This window comes from Aquarana catesbeiana, linkage group LG09 (assembly GCF_042186555.1).
Source record: "Aquarana catesbeiana isolate 2022-GZ linkage group LG09, ASM4218655v1, whole genome shotgun sequence".
In the NCBI taxonomy this organism is placed as follows: Eukaryota; Metazoa; Chordata; class Amphibia; order Anura; family Ranidae; genus Aquarana; species Aquarana catesbeiana.
Genome location: NC_133332.1, coordinates 166418759 through 166438641, shown reverse-complemented (window position 1 = coordinate 166438641; position 19883 = coordinate 166418759). Strand labels below are relative to the sequence as shown.

General features: G+C 43.3%; 1 protein-coding gene across 1 annotated transcript in view; it reads right to left on the bottom strand.

Annotated features, from left to right (window-relative positions):
- The window catches only part of AMMECR1 (AMMECR nuclear protein 1), a 275716-nt gene that overhangs the window by 38985 nt on the left and 216848 nt on the right, over positions 1-19883 (bottom strand). The window contains exon 5 of the mRNA XM_073599365.1: positions 5796-5886. Coding sequence (XP_073455466.1) covers positions 5796-5886 — 91 coding nt within the window. The remainder of the gene's footprint in view (positions 1-5795; positions 5887-19883) is intronic.

Sequence of the window (19883 nt, the reverse complement as noted above, 5' to 3'; positions counted from 1 at the left end):
CCAAACCTCTCACTGGGCTCTCTCTACCAATATGGCTTGGCTGGAGGGTGAAGATAACTACTAATTGGTAGTGGCTACATGCCATCCTCTTCAGTGCACCTGTCTGCTGGACAATAGTCAAATCTAGCCAAACTCAGTGGTAGTGGCTTCATAGGGTCCACTACCCAGTGTGTGCGACCTGCCATATTTACACCCCCTATATCCCCCAGCTGGGGGCCCGATGGTCATTAGGGGCGATATATGCACGTTTTCTGATAGTGCTTGTCACTGGTATCTATGTGCTTATCGAATTGCTACCTTTTGTACCTTATATTAATACCTATATTTGGGAGTATATGGTGTGTGCTTGATGCATGTTGTGACGCAGTTGCTTTTAACTAGACAATGTTGTCATATTTTATATTAGTCTAGGTGTTGGGTCCCTAGTTTTTTTTTTTTGTTCAGCGCATTTTTTCTACAATTGTGCAATAAAATTTCCCTTAAGCAGCTTTGTCCGCCCGTGACTTCTTTCGCAGGGGATCCTCTTTCCCCCTGTACCTATATTTTTCCCTTGCTCTTACAGGCTTAGAATCAAAATGACAATCCTTGTTAAAAAAAAAAAAAAAAAAAAAAAAGGAAACCATAGCCATTCTTATAGAAGTATGTTCTGCTTAGCTTTGGAGCAGCCTGACCACTCTGCTTTCCACAAAGTATACAGCATGGGAGCTTTAAAATTCACAAGGCCAGCCAATACTTTCACTTGTTGAGCCTATCCTGTATGAGGACTGGTCTCGCCCCAAGGAGATACTCTCCTCCAAAGAGTTTCGCCCAACAGTATTTTAAGTGGGTAGATCCTGTAATCTCCTGCCCTAAATAATGATAATCCTGTGTTTAAAGACCCGGCAGACAAGAGGTTAGAGGCAATCTAAAACATGCTTCTCCCTGGCAGTTCCCATCATGCAACCTGCCGCTGTTTCTATTGCAGTCTGAGCCAAACATATGGCAGTGGCCCTGGTACCATCCGTAAGGATGCCTCAGTCTAGTGCCAACTGAAACAGATACCTACAGCCCTACACTACTATGTGAATGGCAGATACTCTTTCCCAAATTTCCAGGTGGAGTCATCTTCACCAGCCATGTGCATAGGACCCTTTGGTTTAAATGCTGGTTTGCTAAAATCAAATTCAAAAATGCATTGAGAAGTTACCTTTAGATAGTGAACACTTGTTTGGTCCCACTTTGGACAAACATCAAAGTTACAGGGGCACAAGTACTCTCCTCCCCCAAAAGATAAGGGCTAATGCCTCCATCAGCAGGTCTTCCTCTCCTGATGTTAGGAAACTGTTCTTTCATCTCTCTTCCAACAGCAAGTCTAAGACAGGAACTTTTGTAAAAAGACATGGCCCTCCAAGCCAGCTAAGTCTGGTGCCAAGGCCTCTACCAGGCGATGGGGAGCTCCCCACTAATCTGAGTGGGGGAAGAAGTTTGTCAGCCTTACCGGTTTTCTAGCCCCAACAAATCCCAAACCTGTGGGTTCAGTGTAGTATCCTGGGGCCCTAGTTGTAGATTCTTACACTGCCTCTACCTTGCCTCACACTTTAAAATATGGCCCATAGCCCCTTCATGGGAGGGTCTCTTGCTTCTTACAGTGAAATGATTTCAGTGTCTATACAAACTTCTTTACATTCCCAAAGCCCAATGGGGTAATCTTACCCATTCTGCACCTGAAAGTTCTCAAATTGTTCCACGGGTAAAAAGTATTGCATAGAGAATTGCAGGCTAGTCATTGCCTTTCTTCCAGGGGATTTTTGGGCCTCCCTATACATCAAGGATGCATACCTACACATTCCCATTTTTGCACAACACACGCCACCTGTAGTGAGTGACCAGCATTATCAGTTTGTACCCTTTCTATCTGGTTTATGGGCATTCGAGTTTTCACCAAGGTGCTTGCCTTTGTTTTGGCTCGCCTCTGCGCAATGCTTGAGAGATTCATATCGTGGGGCATCTGGACCATCTTCTGCTGAAGAATCAGTTATCCCGTTACCAACAGCCCCAAACAGTATCAACTCTGCAGAGTTTTGGGTGGATTGAATTTCTGAGGAAGTTATTGTAGGACCAATCTAACAGGTTGGGGTTTCTGGACTTGTCTATAGACCATATCCAAGATTTCACTACCCTGAGACAAAATCTTTGTCAGTTTGTGTCTAAATGAGGGTATTGGGTCTCATGGTTGCCTCCTTAGAGGCTGTACTATATGTTCAATTCCACTTCAGACCAACATTCTGGCAGCGTGGGTCAAACAGACTCTCGATTGCGTCTGTTGGACCAGTCTACACATCTGACTCCCGGGGCCAGACTTTAGCACGGTGGGTTTACAACCCAGTGCTGGAGTGAAGGGAAGCTTTTCCCTCCACAATCATGGAAAATTCTCATGACAGCTAGCTTGTCGGTCTGGGGTGCAGCCCTTAACACCCTCTTGGTGCAGGGGACATGGTCATAAAAGGAAGTCTTTCCATCAACATTCTGGAACTCGGGGCAATTAAGTTGTCCTTTTTACACTAGATTCTTCTTCTGTAAGGACACCCAATGATAATCTAGTTGGACAATGCCATGCCCGGGGTCTACATCAATAAGGCATCAGGAATCATGCAGTTCCAAAAGAATCAGGTTTGATTCTCTTAGGCAGAACCTCACATTCTATCATTCACATTAAAAGGCAAAGAAAATTGGAAAGCAGACTCGGTCATCAACATCTAGATCAGGGGAATGGGCCCACCCATCTCAAAGGTTTGAGATCAGTTGAGCCCGATGTATGCATTTCCACTCCAGGATTCTTCTTTGCCTACTTTGCAAGACAGGTGGCTTTCTGGTGATTTTTATTGCCCTGACTTGACCCAAGAGGGCCTGGCACTCAGACGTCTGGCAGATGCTCCGTGGGTCCTTCTGGATTTATCCAGACCTCTAGTCTAAAGAGCCAGTGTTAAAACCACCCACTAAAATCTATTAGGGATACACCCTTGTCTGGATCTTTCACGCAAGGTGGCCTTTCTTGCGACTATAACATCTGCTAGTACAGTCTCTGAAGTAGCAGGACTTATCCTGTAAGAAGTCCTTCTTAATTTTGTACAGGGACAAAAATTTCTTGAGGCGCAAGGTGGTCTCCACCTTCCACCTTAACCACAGTATTGTCCGTCCTGCTCCAAAGCATCCCAAGTACATTTCTCTGCACTGGCTGGATGTTGCACTTGCTGTGAGAGTTTACCTCTCTATCGCTGCTTCTTTTCAGAAATCAGATGCCCTCTTTGTGCTTCCTCAGGGCTCATGCAAGAGTCTACCTACATCTTGTTCCACCATTACAATGTAGATTAGTCAATCATCAAAGCCTATAGTTTGAAGCATAGGATTACTCATATCCTGCATTGGAGACACTCTACTAAATCTGTTTGTGTATGAAGAGCCTTTAAGCATTAGGCAACCGATTCTCAGATTGACAAGGCTGCCACTTGGGCTTCTGTTCACACAATTGTTAAATTTTACCAGGTGAATGTTCAGGCCCCCTTCAATACCAAATTTGGACTTAATGTGAAACTTAGCTGTTCTAAGTTTTTGAGGCTTCTTGAACAGCTTGGTTATGTGGACCTGCTGACGTTGTTCATGCTGTCCACCCCTTAAGCTGGACTGCTTTTGGATATCCCACTTGGAAAGCCTGGTACACACCAAGTTGTTTTCTGTTCAATCCAGAGATGCGACATTAGTACAGCAATCTCCCTCACTGGGCTGTTGTGTTCTGACAGTGGGACGACCCCCACGCCAGAATATTCAAATCAGCGCTCTCAGCCATTGGCTTTGAGCGCCAATTGGCTGCTGGTTTTCCAGCATGCTTGTCTGACAGAAGCTGGCCAAACAGCTGGCTTCTGTCGGAGCTGCTGCCATACACATAGGCTGAATGTCAGCTGGTTTTTATTGAACCGGCCGATGCCGCCCAGGATTCGGCCTGTGTGTACTGGGCTTGAGGATATATCTGTTCAGTACTGTATGAACAGAAAAATAAAATGTTTTACACCATCAGTAAAATCTTTTTTCTGGAGTACAGTAGAGAACTCTTTACTGCTCTTATGCCTGCTATGAAACAGAGGCTAGCTGGGAGTGGGAGGGGTTTTGTTTTTTTTTTTTTACATTGTCTAGTCAACTGAAGGCAGGTGCATATAACCCAATGGTTTAGATTTAAAGAAGCCCATGTTCTTTACTGTACTCCAAGAAACTGATTTTATTGGCAAGTAAAAAAAAAAAAAAAATTATTTCCCCCCTTTTTGTACACTATTTCAGGAGCAACCAGTACATTAGATTCTTCATCTCCTCCTTCCTCTGTGTATGACCTACAATGCTTCTTTACCTAGTGCTGCATCAACAAGCTGCATAGTTTAACCACCTCAACACCAGCGCGTTTATTCATTTTCAAAAAATTGTGGGTAAAACAAGATCAACTTGGTGCGTCTACATTCTAAAACAAGAGTAATTTTGGAGGTGTTTATACTGTCCTGGCAATTTTAGCTGGTGTGCCTTATAAGAGAAACATTTCTTCAAAAACGTAATTTTTTTTTTTCAAACTATGACAGCAATAAAAATGGTCTGGCAGTGAATGAGGTATATACTAAAGTATAAATAAAAAATATATATAAAAATATACATGATATACATATACATTCATACACATTCTATACATTATTCTTGCTACAGCAGTTTTATCCCCCCCCCCCCCCCATCCTTATCTAGATGTATCATCTCAGATATATACTGAACAGTACGCAGTGGATGAAAGTCACTCATCAAGAGCGCTAGCTTCAACCTGTTACATACAGATTACCACTAGGAGGACAATTTGCAAATCTGTATATAGTACACCATCATGGAAATATGGCACAGCAAATGGGCCCCAAGGATGTATACCAGTATCTTCTACAAATTGTGAGGAGCACACATTGAAGCGATTTCACCAACATATCTGTCCATACCTATCCTATAATCAGGCTTTTAAAGCAAGCCGTAAAAGGTTTTGTTTTCAGAACTAGTCTAACAAGGGCAACTAAAAATTATAGTTTGAATGCAAGTTCACTACACCTAAACAAAAAGATTTTAGTTTTTTATGTACCTCAAGCAATAAACAAATCTGAAATAAGAATTAGGTGAACTGAAAGTTTGATCAAACCCGGCCATTTTAAAAATTTTGAAATTAAAGTCCTGGGTAAAAGATACTATAAGGTTCATGCCATTACCTTTACAATCTAACCACCTCTCCTTCTGCATCTCTTAATTAGTTACTAATTGCCTAACAACTGGGCTACACACTGCCAAGCTGCCATTCTACCTGCCCAATGAAAGCATTTCTTTGGCCATTTTGGGCACTCTTGGTGAACAGAGTGCAATCAGGTGGGTGGACGTAGGCTCAAAAATAAGATATTAACGCCTTTGCAGAGTTACACTTTATCAGATGCACAGATGAGGGTTTTCTGGATGACAAATAATATGCATCTTTTAGCATCTGCTATTAGGCAGGGTTTTACAAACCTAAATGATTGACAGGCTCCCTTAAAACAATTACTAGCCTTACAGTGGAAGCAAACTACTGCATTTTTAAACAGAAAACATTCACAAAATAATTCAAATTTAAGATAGAAGCCTTACAATTATCTGATCCACCATCTGACATCAATGCAAGGTCACATATTGTATTTCTGGTTTGTATGAAATTTGTAATTTTTTTTTTTTTTTTTAACTCTTTAACCAATTGTTATGAAATAAAGTACATCAATGACCTTGCTCCTTTGCAACCTCCGGTAAGTACGTGGCGGTTCTTTTGGATCCTTTTTCATTGATGAATTCTATTCTAATGCCATGTACACCCACCTGAAAGAAACCGGTAGTTTGGTTAGTACATTGCAGCAGAGATAATATAACAATTATTCTAGAGCTGCGTGGAAGGTCACAAAGAATTTTGCCCATTTCCTTTGCTTGTCCTTTAGAAGTTAACGCTGCAAAATAAAAAAAGGAGTTTATATGTTAAATTGGAGGTACAAAGATGGCAAGCTGAACTGTCTGCAAAATAAAAAAAGCTGAAGAATTTGAAGTGATGTGCTACACTCCGGGGGGGGGGGGAGCAAAAAACACTTGCAGTGGGGCTCCCCCTCACAAGTGTTAAATGCTCATTTTGGTCTAGTGTACCATTAAAAAGGCACCGGCTCTCCTCTTCCCTCCAACGATCTTTGTTGTGGGCAGGCCCGTGGTGTCCTCCCTTACAATGCTGGGCTGATGAGGACATTAGGGTTCCTACAACTTTTTTGCAGAGCACCAAAGTAAAACTGCATTTAAGAGGCACCCTAAACAAAAATGAGTTCAGCTTTAAATCAAGTATGATGCCCAGTAACAATGGAGGTAACCACTGAGGACAAGCAAAATCTTTCAGAAAATGCAGTCTATCAATCTGTTAAATATCACTTTGTTTTGTACCTCATGCTATACTTACATTTATATAGGGTCTTTAAAGCGGAGTTCCGCCAAAAAAAAATATTAAAAGTCAGCAGCTACAAATACTGCAGCTGCTGACTTTTAAAATATGGACACTTACCTGTCCAGGGCGCCCGCGATGTCCTCACCTGAAGCAGCAACTTGTTTGACTTTCATCAATGCTTTTCAGATATCCATTTTACCCTGTGGTGCTTTCTTTAAATCCTTGCACATGAGGTTACATTATGGTAGTGCTCACAGAGGGAGGTCAAGTTGCGATGCCAGTTAGCTGTATGGAAGTTGGGCTGGAGCAATAAAGGTCAATGGAAAATCTCTGCAAGCTCTGGAACACCTACCAAATAAATGGTTTGGTGGCCTAAAGAGTGAGATTTCCCCAATTACAAAACTAAAATAGTCCAAGTGTAATGATTTTCCACTTTACTGAAAATGGGCATCCCTTCAACACTAAACCTAAAGCGCAAAGATTATGCGAGTATGGATAAAAATATGACCAAAACATATCTTTGAGGGCGTGTACTTTTGAGGCTATTTTACAAGTCTGCATAAAAGCATTTACAACAAAAAAAAATAAATAAAAGCCACCTGCACACAGTACATCCAGAACATCTTGATCAATTTAAAATATAGCGAAGCTCAAGAGGTCAATACTACTTCAATAGCATTAGACAGTAAACACCAGAGTTATATTTAACAGACTGATATTCCTGGAATGCAGACAGCTTACTTTAGAATATGAGAGATAGAGTACACGGACACAACAAAGCCAAGACATTTAGGAATGCACATAACTTGCAACTCTGGATGCGTAAAATTAATCTTGTGACAGGATGGATGATGAAACCTTATGGCATAAATGATAGAGCTGACCCATTCACACAGTGATCAGATTATCCACAAGCGAATGGTCAGGCATTTGCATGATCTTCAGTTTACATGACATGCACATCCATTATCCAGGGAATTACTGGCAAAATCCTCATTACTGTCTATGTGGTAATAGTAGTAGACAGAACAAACCTACTGTACATCTATTCCTTACTGCTGTAACAATTGAGATGAACAGCACATTTAATAAACTCATCAGGACAGTCAATGTTTTAGTATGCAGACTGTTTTCCTAATCCAACTGAATGTAAAACATGCTGGCACATTGTCAAGATAGTATAAATCGTGGTGCAATCTCTTTCCCTGTGAGGCCACCCTAAACAGAACATGTACAACATGTTCACTAAATCACCTCGTTACAAACATTTGACTTTTATCCATGCAACACACTACAATACAACTGAACTGAGGGTGGCCATACATTATACAATTTTCCTATTCAATTTTCTTTTAGATTTACCAAAACCATATGGCCCTTGCAATACACAGTTGAAGGTAAATCTAAAGAAAGTTGAAGAAAATTGTAGTGTATGGCCAGCCTAACTAAGCATAGCCACCCCTACTGACCAGATGTGTCACAATTAATTGAATGCAGGGTGCCAAAAAACAGGGTGGATAAAAATAGATTTAAAAAAAATAAACACATCCTTTTTTTTTTTTTTTTTTTAATTTAAATCAGATTTTTTTTTATTTTTATCAATTTTTTTATAAAAGGCTTTTGGAGTAAATATCAACCAGATAGTTTCCTATTTAAGATACATTAATAATTTAGTTTATTCATGATGAAATGGAGCTTAGTTATGTAGCATGAGGCTCTATATTCCACAATATTTACATTTTTGGTAAACTCGTTCAATGAATCCAAGCTCTGCAAGTTGAGATAACATGCACTGCATTTATGCATTCATACAATTTGACAGTAACCACAAGATAAAACACAGTTCAGGAATATTCCTTCATCCCATTGCTTTGCAAATCTGTAAATCTATGTACACTACAAACTGTATGATTGTTCGAAGAGAAATGCAACTGTACCAAGCTCCAAGTGTGAGGAGGAAGGGCAAGCAGTAAAAATGAAAGTGAAACCTAAGAAACCTTGTGATCTTTCTGCACATAGCTTGAAGTGCTTTATTCCTCCCTTGAGGAGCAATATGGCAGCAGGCCGTAAGACACACAGTTTGGGAATATTTACTAACCTGACAGCGTATTATTCTAAAGAGGAAACTTTCATTTTGTTTGCAAATATTAAACATTCCAACTACCAGCAAGAATGAGTCCTTACATTTAAAGAGCACCTGTCATTTCAGATCCATCATGGCAGCACCGGTTAGCGGGCATCCACTCACCTGCTGCCTCCACATGCCTGACCGTGTTGTGTCACTGCCACATCACCAGCCGTCCTATTAAAGTAATTGGGACTGTTGGTGAGTCAACAGCGGGTCAGAGAAGGAGTCGCTGTGGGATGACAGTTGCTCTTTAAAAATTATGATTTAAATCAAGTCGATTTAAATGTAGCCTTTTTACTAGAGATTTAAAATGGACTTGATTTAAGTCAAATCTACCCTGGTCAAAAATAAGCATAACTGAAAAATGTTCTCAGTATTGGGAATTATATGGTGTTTAATTTCATGGAATAAATGCATCGGTGTCCACAGGCCTTCTCTTCACTCTTCATGTTGAGAATAACAGGTTTCCTACAGTGTGCATTAGAAGCTGCGACTCTGATAGAGCCCACTCCACATCATCTAGTTCTTATCTCTCCAGTCTGCCCCTGGCCCAACCAGTCAATTGTCCGATTTAATTTTAACCGCTTCCGGACCAGCCGCCGCAGTTTTACTTCAGCAGGTTGGCTTCCCTGGGCAAAACGACACCATCTTATGTCGCTTTGCCTTTTGGCCACTTGGGGGGGGGGGGAGGGGGGCAGGGCGTGACGCCAGAGCCTATGCGAGTGCCCGGTGGGCGCGATGACCGCCGGGCACCCGTGCATGACAGAGCGAGAACTGGGATTTGTGTGTGTAAATACACAGATCCCAGTTCTCTCAGGGGAGAAGAGACTGATCGTGTGTTCATACTGATGAACACCGATCTGCCATCTATCTCTCCTAGTCAGTCCCATCCCCCCCCACAGTTAGAACACAGTGAGGGAACAGTTAACCCCTTCACTGCCGGTGACATTTATACAGTAATCAGTGCATTTTTATAGCACTGATCGCTGTATAATTGTCACCGATACCAAAAATGTGTCAAAAGTGTCCGAGGTAACCGCCACAATATCACAGTGCCGTTAAAAATCGCTGATCACCGCCATTACTAGTAAAAAAAATTAAAAATAACATGCCATAAATCTATCCTCTATTTTGTAGGCGATATAATTTTTGCGCAAACCAATCCATTATACTTTTATTGCGATTTTTTTTTACCAAAAATATGTAGAAAAATACATGTCGGCCTAAACTGAGGAAAAACTTTTTTTTTTTAAATTGGGATATTATAGCAAAAAGTAAAAAAGTGTCCCTTGATAGTACTCCAGGCCAGTTTCATCTCTAACCCCCATCTGCAGAAAGGCAAGGAAATACTTTCTAGGACACCAACCCCTGGATTCACACCAGGAAACATATGCCTTCCAGACTCTATAATAAATTACTCTGGAAGCTGGCTTCCTTGCATTAATCAAAGTAGATATCACTGAGCCTGAAAGCCCACGATTCTTTAGAATGTGGGTTTCAACAGCCAAACTGTTAAATTTAGTGTTTGTAAAGTAGGTACTTTGTCGCAGTAAGTGGGCTAAGCACTATATGACCATATAGTGTGACCAAACCCCCGTATTTTTTGAATATGTTCAGGTGTTTTTAACTAGCCCTGCATGAAATGTCATTCTTGTATGTGGGCGCTGTAAAATATTTTGTACTGTAAAGTAGGTTGGAACACTGGTCCCTGCGATAGCAGGTCTGGACGTAGTGGTAGGGGCCATGGGGCGAGTGGATCCCTTGTTCTTGACACAAAGTCGTCGACTTTGTTGTTGAACCTGGATGCAAACAGATCTACGTCCGGGATCCCCATCTTTGGCATATAGCCAGGAAGATGTCAGGGTGAAGGGATCATTCCCCCCGGGAACAACTGCTGGCGACTAAGTAGTCCGCCTGCCAGTTCTCTACTCCTGGAATAAAGATTGCTGATATGCATGGCACATGCTTTTTTGCCCAGGTTAGGATCTGGTTTACCTCTCCCTGGGCTGTCTGACTTCTGGCGCCCCCCCACCGGTGATTGATATAAGCCACTGCCGTGGCATTGTCGGATTGGATCCTGACAGGAGAATTACACAACCTGAATATCCAGGCCCTTAAGGCTAGGTACGCTGCCTGAATCTCGAAGACGTTATTGGGGAAAGTCTTTCAGTTCTGGACCACTGCCCTTGGACCGACGTCTTCCAGGACTGCTCCCCAACCTGAAAGGCTGGCATCTGTTACCACCTACCAGGTAACTGGTAAGGATTTACCCTTCTGCAGATTCTTGGGTATCCTCCACCAACTGAGGCTCTGACGCACTTTTGGCGACAAACACATTGGAAAATCTAGTGCTTGGATCTTCTTGTTCCAAGTCGACAGGATAGTTTTGCAGCAGTCTCGAATGAAACTGAGCACAGGGAACGGCTTCGAATGAAGCCACCATCTTGCCCAACAACCTCATACAAAAGGCAGATAGAAGGACCCTTCTCTGCCCTGACCACCTGAACTAGCTCCTTTATGGCGCAGATTTTTGCCTGGGGTAAGAACACCCTCTTCTGGGATGTATCTATAATCAGACTCAAGTACTCTAAACTTCTAACTGGTTTTAAAGAAGATTTCTCTAGGTTGAGGACCAAACCTAGGTAATCCAGGTAGTTGACTGTGGTGACCATGCTTTGGTCCAGGCATACTACCGACCGGTCTATCAAGAGAAGGTTGTCTAGGTATGCTATTATCGTTATACCACAAGTCCTTAATCTGGCCAGAGGAAGGGCCAGAAGTTTTGTAGACACCTGAGGTGCAGTAGCTAGACCGAAAGGCAAAGCTACAAACTGAAAATGTTTTTCTACTTCGAAACCCAGATATTTCTGGGGAGCAGGGAGAATAGGTACATGCAGGTAACCATCCTTGATGTCGGTTGATGCCAGAAGTTCTCCTCCTTGTAAGACAGAGACTACTGCTCAGATAGATTCCATGAGAAAAGAGCGAATTTTCAGGAACTGGTTTAGATCTTTCAGATCTGGAATGGGCCTGACCTCCCCATTTGGTTTTGGTACCATAAAAAGGTTTGAACAAAACCCCAACCCCTGCTCTTCCATGGGGACCATCATGATCACTTTTTGTGACAAAAGTCGGTCTAACGCTAGAAAACGACTTTTTCTCTGGATCTTTGGGGACATTTGACCGAGGAAACGAGGAGACGGGAATTTTTGAAACTCTAGTTTGTAACCCATCGCTATTGTGGAGACCACCCATCTGCCTCGAAATTCTTCCTGCCAGACCTTTGAGAACTACAGAAGTCTTCCCCCCCACTCGAACGAGCGGGGGCGCCCCCTTCATAAAGAGGAGGATTTAGCGTTTTGTCTTGTGGGTTTCCTCCCCCCGGATTTCTTTTGTCCCTGGGGTTGACCCCGAGGTTTACCTCTTGAACCTGACAGTGGAGGCCGTTGCAATTGCCTGGAGGCTGTTGCCCCTGGCACTGGAGAAAGAGCCCATTTAATGAGGGACATTTAATCCTTTTCTTAACTGGCAAAAGGGTACTTTTCTCACTTGATATTCTTTGGATATATTTGTCCAAATCATGCCCAAACAGCTTTTCACCACGGAAAGGAAAACGAGCCAAGAGCTTTTTGCATGGCGCTTCGGCTGACCAACTTTTCAACCATAAGATTCTACACATATGCATCAACCCAAGCGTAAGGCGAGCGGTTTGAAGAATAGAATCTCTGACTGCGTCAATTGCAAAACACAAAGCTGCTGGCAGGTCAGCTAACTCCTGGGCCTGCTGTTCAGGGAAAACCTTGAGCACCTGTTTCAAATGGTCTCTCAAGGATTGACGCCACTGCGGGTTGAGTCACTGAACCTACCAAGGAAAAAATATATCTTAACAGGAATTCAAATCTCCATCAGTTAGATCAAACTTTTATTCACAGAGGATATAGCAGCATCAATTGCTGGTATACTCCACATCTTAGTGAATTTTTCCTCCATAGGATAAAGTGTTGAAAACTTTTTAGGAGGGAAAAAATGCTTATCTGGGTGATCCCTCTCAGAATATGAATATATATATATTCTTTGGGGGGTGTTGTTGCAGGGGGGGTCCTTAGGGTGACCCTTTTGTGCCCTTATCCTTTTGCGGTATTTGTACCATTCCCTCTGGTTATGGTGTGGGGCACAAACGCAAAGGTACAGCCAAGAAAATGCACCTACTGCTGACCAATAGTCCAGCAACTACCGCTGCTATTAAGCTCAGCCTGATGCAAAGTAAATGTGTCCTGGGAATGCCTGTATCAACCAACACTCACATGCGACCCGTCTGCCTGTGTCCCTCCTTTAGCTGTATGCACCTGAAAAAAGTGCACTTTATAGCTACACAGCCCACGTTGAAGCATGCCAACACCGCTAAGCCCCGCCCCCTTTCATCCGACCACCCACCACATCCCCCTCTCTCATCTTTTTCAAAGATACAGCTTTCCTGCGAACAGTCTCCGATCCGCTGGATGGTATATAGAGGAGGGCTGGGGTGGAGGAGAGCCGTTGGATGGAGGACCGCCGTAATGGCAGCGGCGCAGCACACCGCCGACTGAGCCACGCACCCTCTGCCTCCTGGGGTGAAGCTGTCCAGGAGGGGGAAAAACCCTTTCCCTGCATCTTACCTGGGGCTTGGGCTGGAGGAAGCATGCAGTTTGACACAGAGGCGAGACTGACAAGCATGGAATCAGGTACGTGCTCTTGGAAGCCCCCCGGTTGTGACTATAGGCATAACAGCATTTACTTTAAAGGAGATATACCCACAATAATTACAAAAATTCCTTAGGAATCTCCCTTACCCTAGCCAGCTGCAGGGTTCTGTGGTAACAGACCCAATCTTCACCTCTCACGGTGGGCTCCGTTAAACCTTCAGGGACTGGAGCCCCCTTCTTATATGGGGATCCACAGCCCTGGGCCTGTAAACCACCCCGCCAGGAATATGGCTGAAAAAAACCAAATACTGGATCCTGGGGTCCAGCTCTCTAAAAGAGGAGCGATACAGGTAAAACCTTGTTTCTTTGGACACGAGGCCCGGGTACCATTTAATTCAGTCTGGAAAAGATACTTTGAATGAATCCAGTTGCATGGCTTGCCCCAGTAAGGAATATTCCAGCAGAGCTCAGCACAGCAAATCTTTACTCGTGACCAACACCTAAGACACTGGCAAAAAAAAAACTGAGGTACTCCCAGGAAAGGGAGGGGTTATATGGGGAATTGAACTTCCTGTCTAGGGTGTGCCAGTGTCCATCACCTGAAGGTGCCATATAACCCATACAGTTATTATTGTGGCTCTGTCCCGTGATGTACGATAAAGAAATAAAAACCACAGAGTTGATCAAATACCACCAAAAGAAAGCTCCATTTGTGGAAAAAAAAAAAAGACGATGTCAATTTCGTTTGGGCAGTGTCGCACGACCGCTCAATTGTCAGTTAAAGCGAGCAGCCAAATCTTCCGGGGCTGAAGTGGTTAAAGCAGAGTCGCCCCCCCCAGCAAAAAATAAATTAAAAGTCAGCAGCTACACATACTGTACATGCCGACTTTTAATATTAGGAAACTTACCTGTCCTGGAATCCAGTGATGGCAACCCAGCCAATGTCTTCATCAGCTCTCAGGTGCTGCCATCATTCACGGTAAGGGAAACCGGCAGTGAAGCGTTTTGGCTTCACAGCCAGTTCCCTACTGCGCATGCACGAAGCGAGCTGCGCTTTCTGAATGGCCTGGTGGCGGGGGAAGGAGGGGCGCGAACTTCCAAATGATCTCGCCGCAGCGAGATCTCTCTGAAGTGGGGACAGGTACCTGTCAAACACGGGTACTCACGCTAAAGGTGCCAAATATGGATCCGAAAGGGGGGCAGGTGGTAAAGCCGATAAGCCGAGCTTACACTTTTGGGCATTACTCTGCTTTAATCAAGGAGGCCAAGTATAATATGTGGACATTCATTGCTTAAGGGCAGTCTGCATTCAAATGCTGTCTGCCTATTTCTCCAGACGGACAATTACCCAATAAGTCACTGATTTTTGCATTACGCCTCCCACAGCCAGCCCATATCTTTCATCAGGGCTGAGAGCTCTTGAGAGCTTAATAACCCTTCCTACTCCCAAGCAAGACTCAGTCTTGCAGCAAGCAATAGGGAGATCATAAGAGGGGAGACACCTGTGTCCTGTCCAAGAAAGGATTATTGGCATGCCTGTAGAGTCCTATTATCTTAACCCTTGACACTGACATCACGTAAATGCGGCCTCACTGCACTGGGCTGTATTCCGTGGGGCCACATACACTATTACTAAAAGTATTGTGACGCCTGCCTTTACACCCTCAAACTTTAAATGGCATCGTCCATAGGGTTCAATATTGAGTTAGCCCAACCTTTGCAGCTATAACAGCTTCAACTCTTCTGGGAAGGCTGTCCACAAGCTTAGGAGTGTGCCTATGGGAATGTTTGATCATTTTTCTATTTGTGAGGTCAGACACTGATGTTGGAGAAAAGGCCTGGCTCGCAGTCTCCGCTCTAATTCATCCAAAAGGTGTTCTATCGTGTTGAGGTCAGGACTGTGCAGGCCAGTCAAGTTCCTCCACCCCAAACTCGCACATCCATGTCTTTATGGACCTTGCTTTGTGCACTGGTCCAAATCATTTGGGGGGGGGGGATTATGGTTTGGGGGTATTTTTTTTAGGGGTTGGGCTTGGCCCCTTCGTTCCAGTGAAGGGAAGAACTCTTAAGGCATCAGCATACCAAGACAATTTGGACAATTTCATGCTCCCAACTTTGTGGGAACAGTTTGGGGATGGCCCTTCCTGTTCCAACATGACTGCACACCAAAGCAAGGTCCATAAAGACATGGATGAGCGAGTTTGGGGTGGAGAAACTTGACTGGCCTGGACAACGTCCTAACCTGAACCCGATAGCACACCTTTATAGAAGAATTGGAGCGTAGACTGAGAGCCAGGCCTTCTCGCCAGCATCAGTGCCTAACCCAGTGTTTCTCAACTCCAGTCCTCAAGGCGCCCCAACAGGTCATGTTTTCAGGATTTCCCTCAGCAGATGAAACCACTGTGGTAATTACTAAGGCAGTGAAACTGATCAAATCACCTGTGCAAAATAATGGAAACCCTGAAAACATGACCTGTTGGGGCGCCTTGAGGACTGGAGTTGAGAAACACTGGCCTAACCTCACAAATTCGCTTCTGGAAGAATGGTCAAACATTCCCATAGACACACTCAAACCTTGTGGACAGTGTTCCCAGAAGAGCTGAAGCTGTTATAGCAGCAAAGGGTGGGCCAACACAATATTGAAGACCGTATGGGCCAACACAATATACAAGACCGTATCTGCCTTTGTGCTGGGAACAGTTCCCAGCACAGAGACCAGGGTCTCAGCGAGAGCCCCGGGTTCCGTACTAAAAATCGGTAACACCCAATTCCAGATCACCTGATCGCTGTGGTATCCTCTGATTGGCTAGCACAGTGATCAGTCACTGTAAAGCCCAACCCTGTGTGTCTCTCTGCCTGCGGAGAGGAAAAAAAAAAAAAACACTGTAAAAATAAAGAATAAAATAAAAACACATAGATCAAGGTTTAATCTAGGTCAGTGCCAGGATTAGTGTTTGGGTCAAAAGTAAAAGGTCAGGGTCAGTATATTTGGCCAGGATTAAAAAAATATAAATAAAAATGTAAAATTAGTATTAGTTTTAGGTAGGACGAAAAAAAAAATAAAAGCAAAATGCACATTATGGGCTATACTATGGGTAAAAACGACATACACGTGGTATCGCCAGGAGCAGCAGAATGTATTTTGCGTTGTTTTTTGGTGGTAGGTTATGGTGGTAACAATACATACACAGCTAAATGTAATATATTTTTTGTACTACTTGGGCCAGTTTTTCTGTGATTAACCGCTTAAGAACCAGCCGTCGCATTTATACTGTGGCAACGTGGCTAAATCCCACAAATCGCCGTAGGTGTACGTCGGCTCATACACAGCGATTTCTGGGCGGGCGCCCATTGCACAACAGGGGAGCCAATCAGCGGGTGGGGAGGACTATGTCCGCCGGCCACCAAGGATCGTTCCCCGCAGTGACAGAACGGTGATCTGCCTGTGTAAACAAGGCAAATCTCCGTTCTGACAGGGGAGATCACACAGATCCTGTCTTTCTGCTATGCAGGAAAACTGATCTGTGTGTTTCCCCAGTCACACAGTCCCCCATACAGTTGGAGCACACAGTGAGGAAACATATTTAACCCCTTGATCACACATTAACCCCTTCCCTACCAGTGTCATAGTACAACAGTGCATATTTTTAGCACTGATTACTGTAATAATGTCACTGGTTCCCCAAAAAAGTGTCATAAATTTCAGTTAGGTGTCCGATCTGTCCACCGCAGTCCCACTAAAAATCACTGATCGTCTGCATTACTAGTAAAAAAAATAAAAATAAAATAAAAATGCCATAAATGTATCCCCTATTTTGTAGACACTAACTTTTGCGCAAACCAATCAATATTGCATTTTTTACTAAAAATATGAAAACAAATTGGCCTAAACTGATGAAGCTTGTTTTTACATTTTTTTTCTGGATATTATAGCAAAATGTAAAAAGGTTTTTTTTTTTTTAAATTGTCGCTCGGTTTAAAGCGCAAAAAATAAAAAACACAGAGGTGATCATATACCACCAAAAGAAATGGCCTGGTCATTAAGGGGGAAAATCTTCCGGGGCTGAAGTGGTAAAAAAAAAAAAATCAGGACATATCTACTGTATTACCATTTACCTCTAAATAGAAGCCAAAAAAAAAAAAAAAAAACGTGGAATAATTCACCTATTCATCTGGATGCACAAAGTTGTGATGTAACTTTACTAACGTATCAGAACTGCATGTGCACACACACAGACAGCATGAGGGGGACACAGAGCTACTGTCAAACTTCACTGTGGAGGAGACAGGTAGTGTGTGAGCATGACACGGGGACATTTAAGGGTAAATAGAGAAGGGGAAAAATAAATAAATAAAATACAAAACACACTTAAAGCGGTTGTAAACACTGCATGGTCACTTGTACGTTACAGGTAAGCTTATATTAATAAAAAAAATAATAAAATACCAAATATCCGCTTTTAGGAAAAGGTAAAAGAATTGCAGCCTCCCTAAAGAAGAACTCCACCAAGGTGGGTTCCAAAGAAATTTAAAAACGCAAAAAAAGGGAAATGGCGCTGTTCAAAAGAGGTATACGTGAAGACAACCCAAAAATAAGATATATGATAAATAATTAATCTGGTGATGAATAATTAAGAAACAAAAAATAAATAAAAATCCCTAATCAGGTGATATCAAAGCTCAACTAGATATATGAAATGTGTGAAATTAGGTGAGTATACCAAGGAGTAGAGTATACACAAAGCAAGTGATAAGTGCATCAAAACTATAAAACAGTATAAAACAAAGATTAATAAAAATCCGTGGTTATGCACAATAATGCAGCCCTTAATATTGAAGTGATTAGCAATGTTCTCAAGTTTGTGAATCAGTCCACCTGAAAATCCACTTCCCCTCGTACTTCAATATGCCCCTCCTATGTCCGCAATCACCAGTGCGCTTCACCCATGCAGGGGTAAAAGGCGTAGAAGTATTATCCGAATGACGATGTCCCCCTTGCCGGGATTCCTCTGACGACCAGACAGTCTATCCACAGGATGGGTCAAATGCCCCAGAATGGGTCTTTAATCCTCAGACAGGGACTGAGATTACATTTCACCTAGGTGGGATGGACCAGCAGATCTCCACGTAGAATTTCGGAAAAAATATATAGGACCTTATAGCGTGAATCCGTAAACAAGAGAGTCTTTATTGAATATATGTTAAAAAAAACCTAGACGGAGCTCCAACTGCTCCGACTAGCGTGCAGGGAAAGTAACTTCTGCAATCCCGGCGTGCGTTCCACCACCGTAAAGGCAGAAACCGGAAGTCCGGGGATGGTGGATCTGACGTTGTGTGTACCAAGTATGTCCCGCCTTATGCGTTTTGTGTGACAAGCCTAGATTCACACATATGCGATGCGGCAAAGGGCGGTATTACAGCTCCGGTTCCCGCATCGCTTCTATCCCGCAGGCAGTTCATTGCCCTCTGCGAACTGCTGCAGGTGTCAATATATGTTAATGACAACCCCAGCTCGGTTTGCAGATCGCAGCGCGAACTGTGAACCCGCACAGGAATCGGATCGCATGGGTACGATGTCTGTGTTCACACAAATGTGAACCCAGGCTTAGCCTAGGTTCACATATGTGCGATCTCAGATATAGCATGTGATTCGCACCCGCACCGCAGGTGCCAATCACATGTGATGTTTGTGCAATGCAAGTTCAGCCACACAGTTGTATGGCTGAACTCGCATTTGATTTGCACGAAAATAGTGCGGGGACTCTTTTTCCCTGCACTAGAATTGGATCGCATGGGTGCTCCCACCTATATGCAATCTGATTCATGTGAGAGTTCACATTTTTCACTACAATCTGTGAACGGATCTAGGCGTGTCATTAACAACGTACTGACACCGACAGCAGTTCGCAGAGAGCAGTGTGCACTGCCTGCTGGAGAAGTGCGATGCGGGGACCGGCGATGTAATCGCGCTGGTTCCCACATCACACATATGTGAGCCTAGGCTGAATGTGACCTATAAACTGTACAACTCAGTTGAGCAACAAATTGAAATCTTTTAGGTGGAAGAAAGTAAAAAATACAAAATCAACATGGCTGCATAAGTGTGCACACGTTTGGGGTCAGTTCACACCACGAAAATGCACTCAGGATACGTTCCAGATCAGTTTTTGCTTACAGTTCACACCACACGGACTTCCAGTGCATTTTTGATACAATTTGCCATGTTCCAGTACAGTCCTGTCCAGAAAAAAAAGTAGCACGCTCTACTATTTTTCTGCACTGGAAACTGACTGGAACTGACTGCACTGGTGTGAACTAGAGCCCTTGGAATACATGGAAAACACTGTGCATGCACTTTTAGTGCAGAAAAAAGCGCATGGAACTGCATCTGGTGTGAACTAGCACTTAAAATACTTTGTTGAAGCACATTTTGATTTTATTACAGCACTGTCTTTTTGGGTATGAGTCTACCAAGCATGGCACATCAACTTGGCAATATTTGCCCACTCTTTGCAAAAACACTCCAAATCTGTCAGATTGTGAGGGCATCTCCCGTGCACAGCCCTCTTCAGATTACCCCACAGAT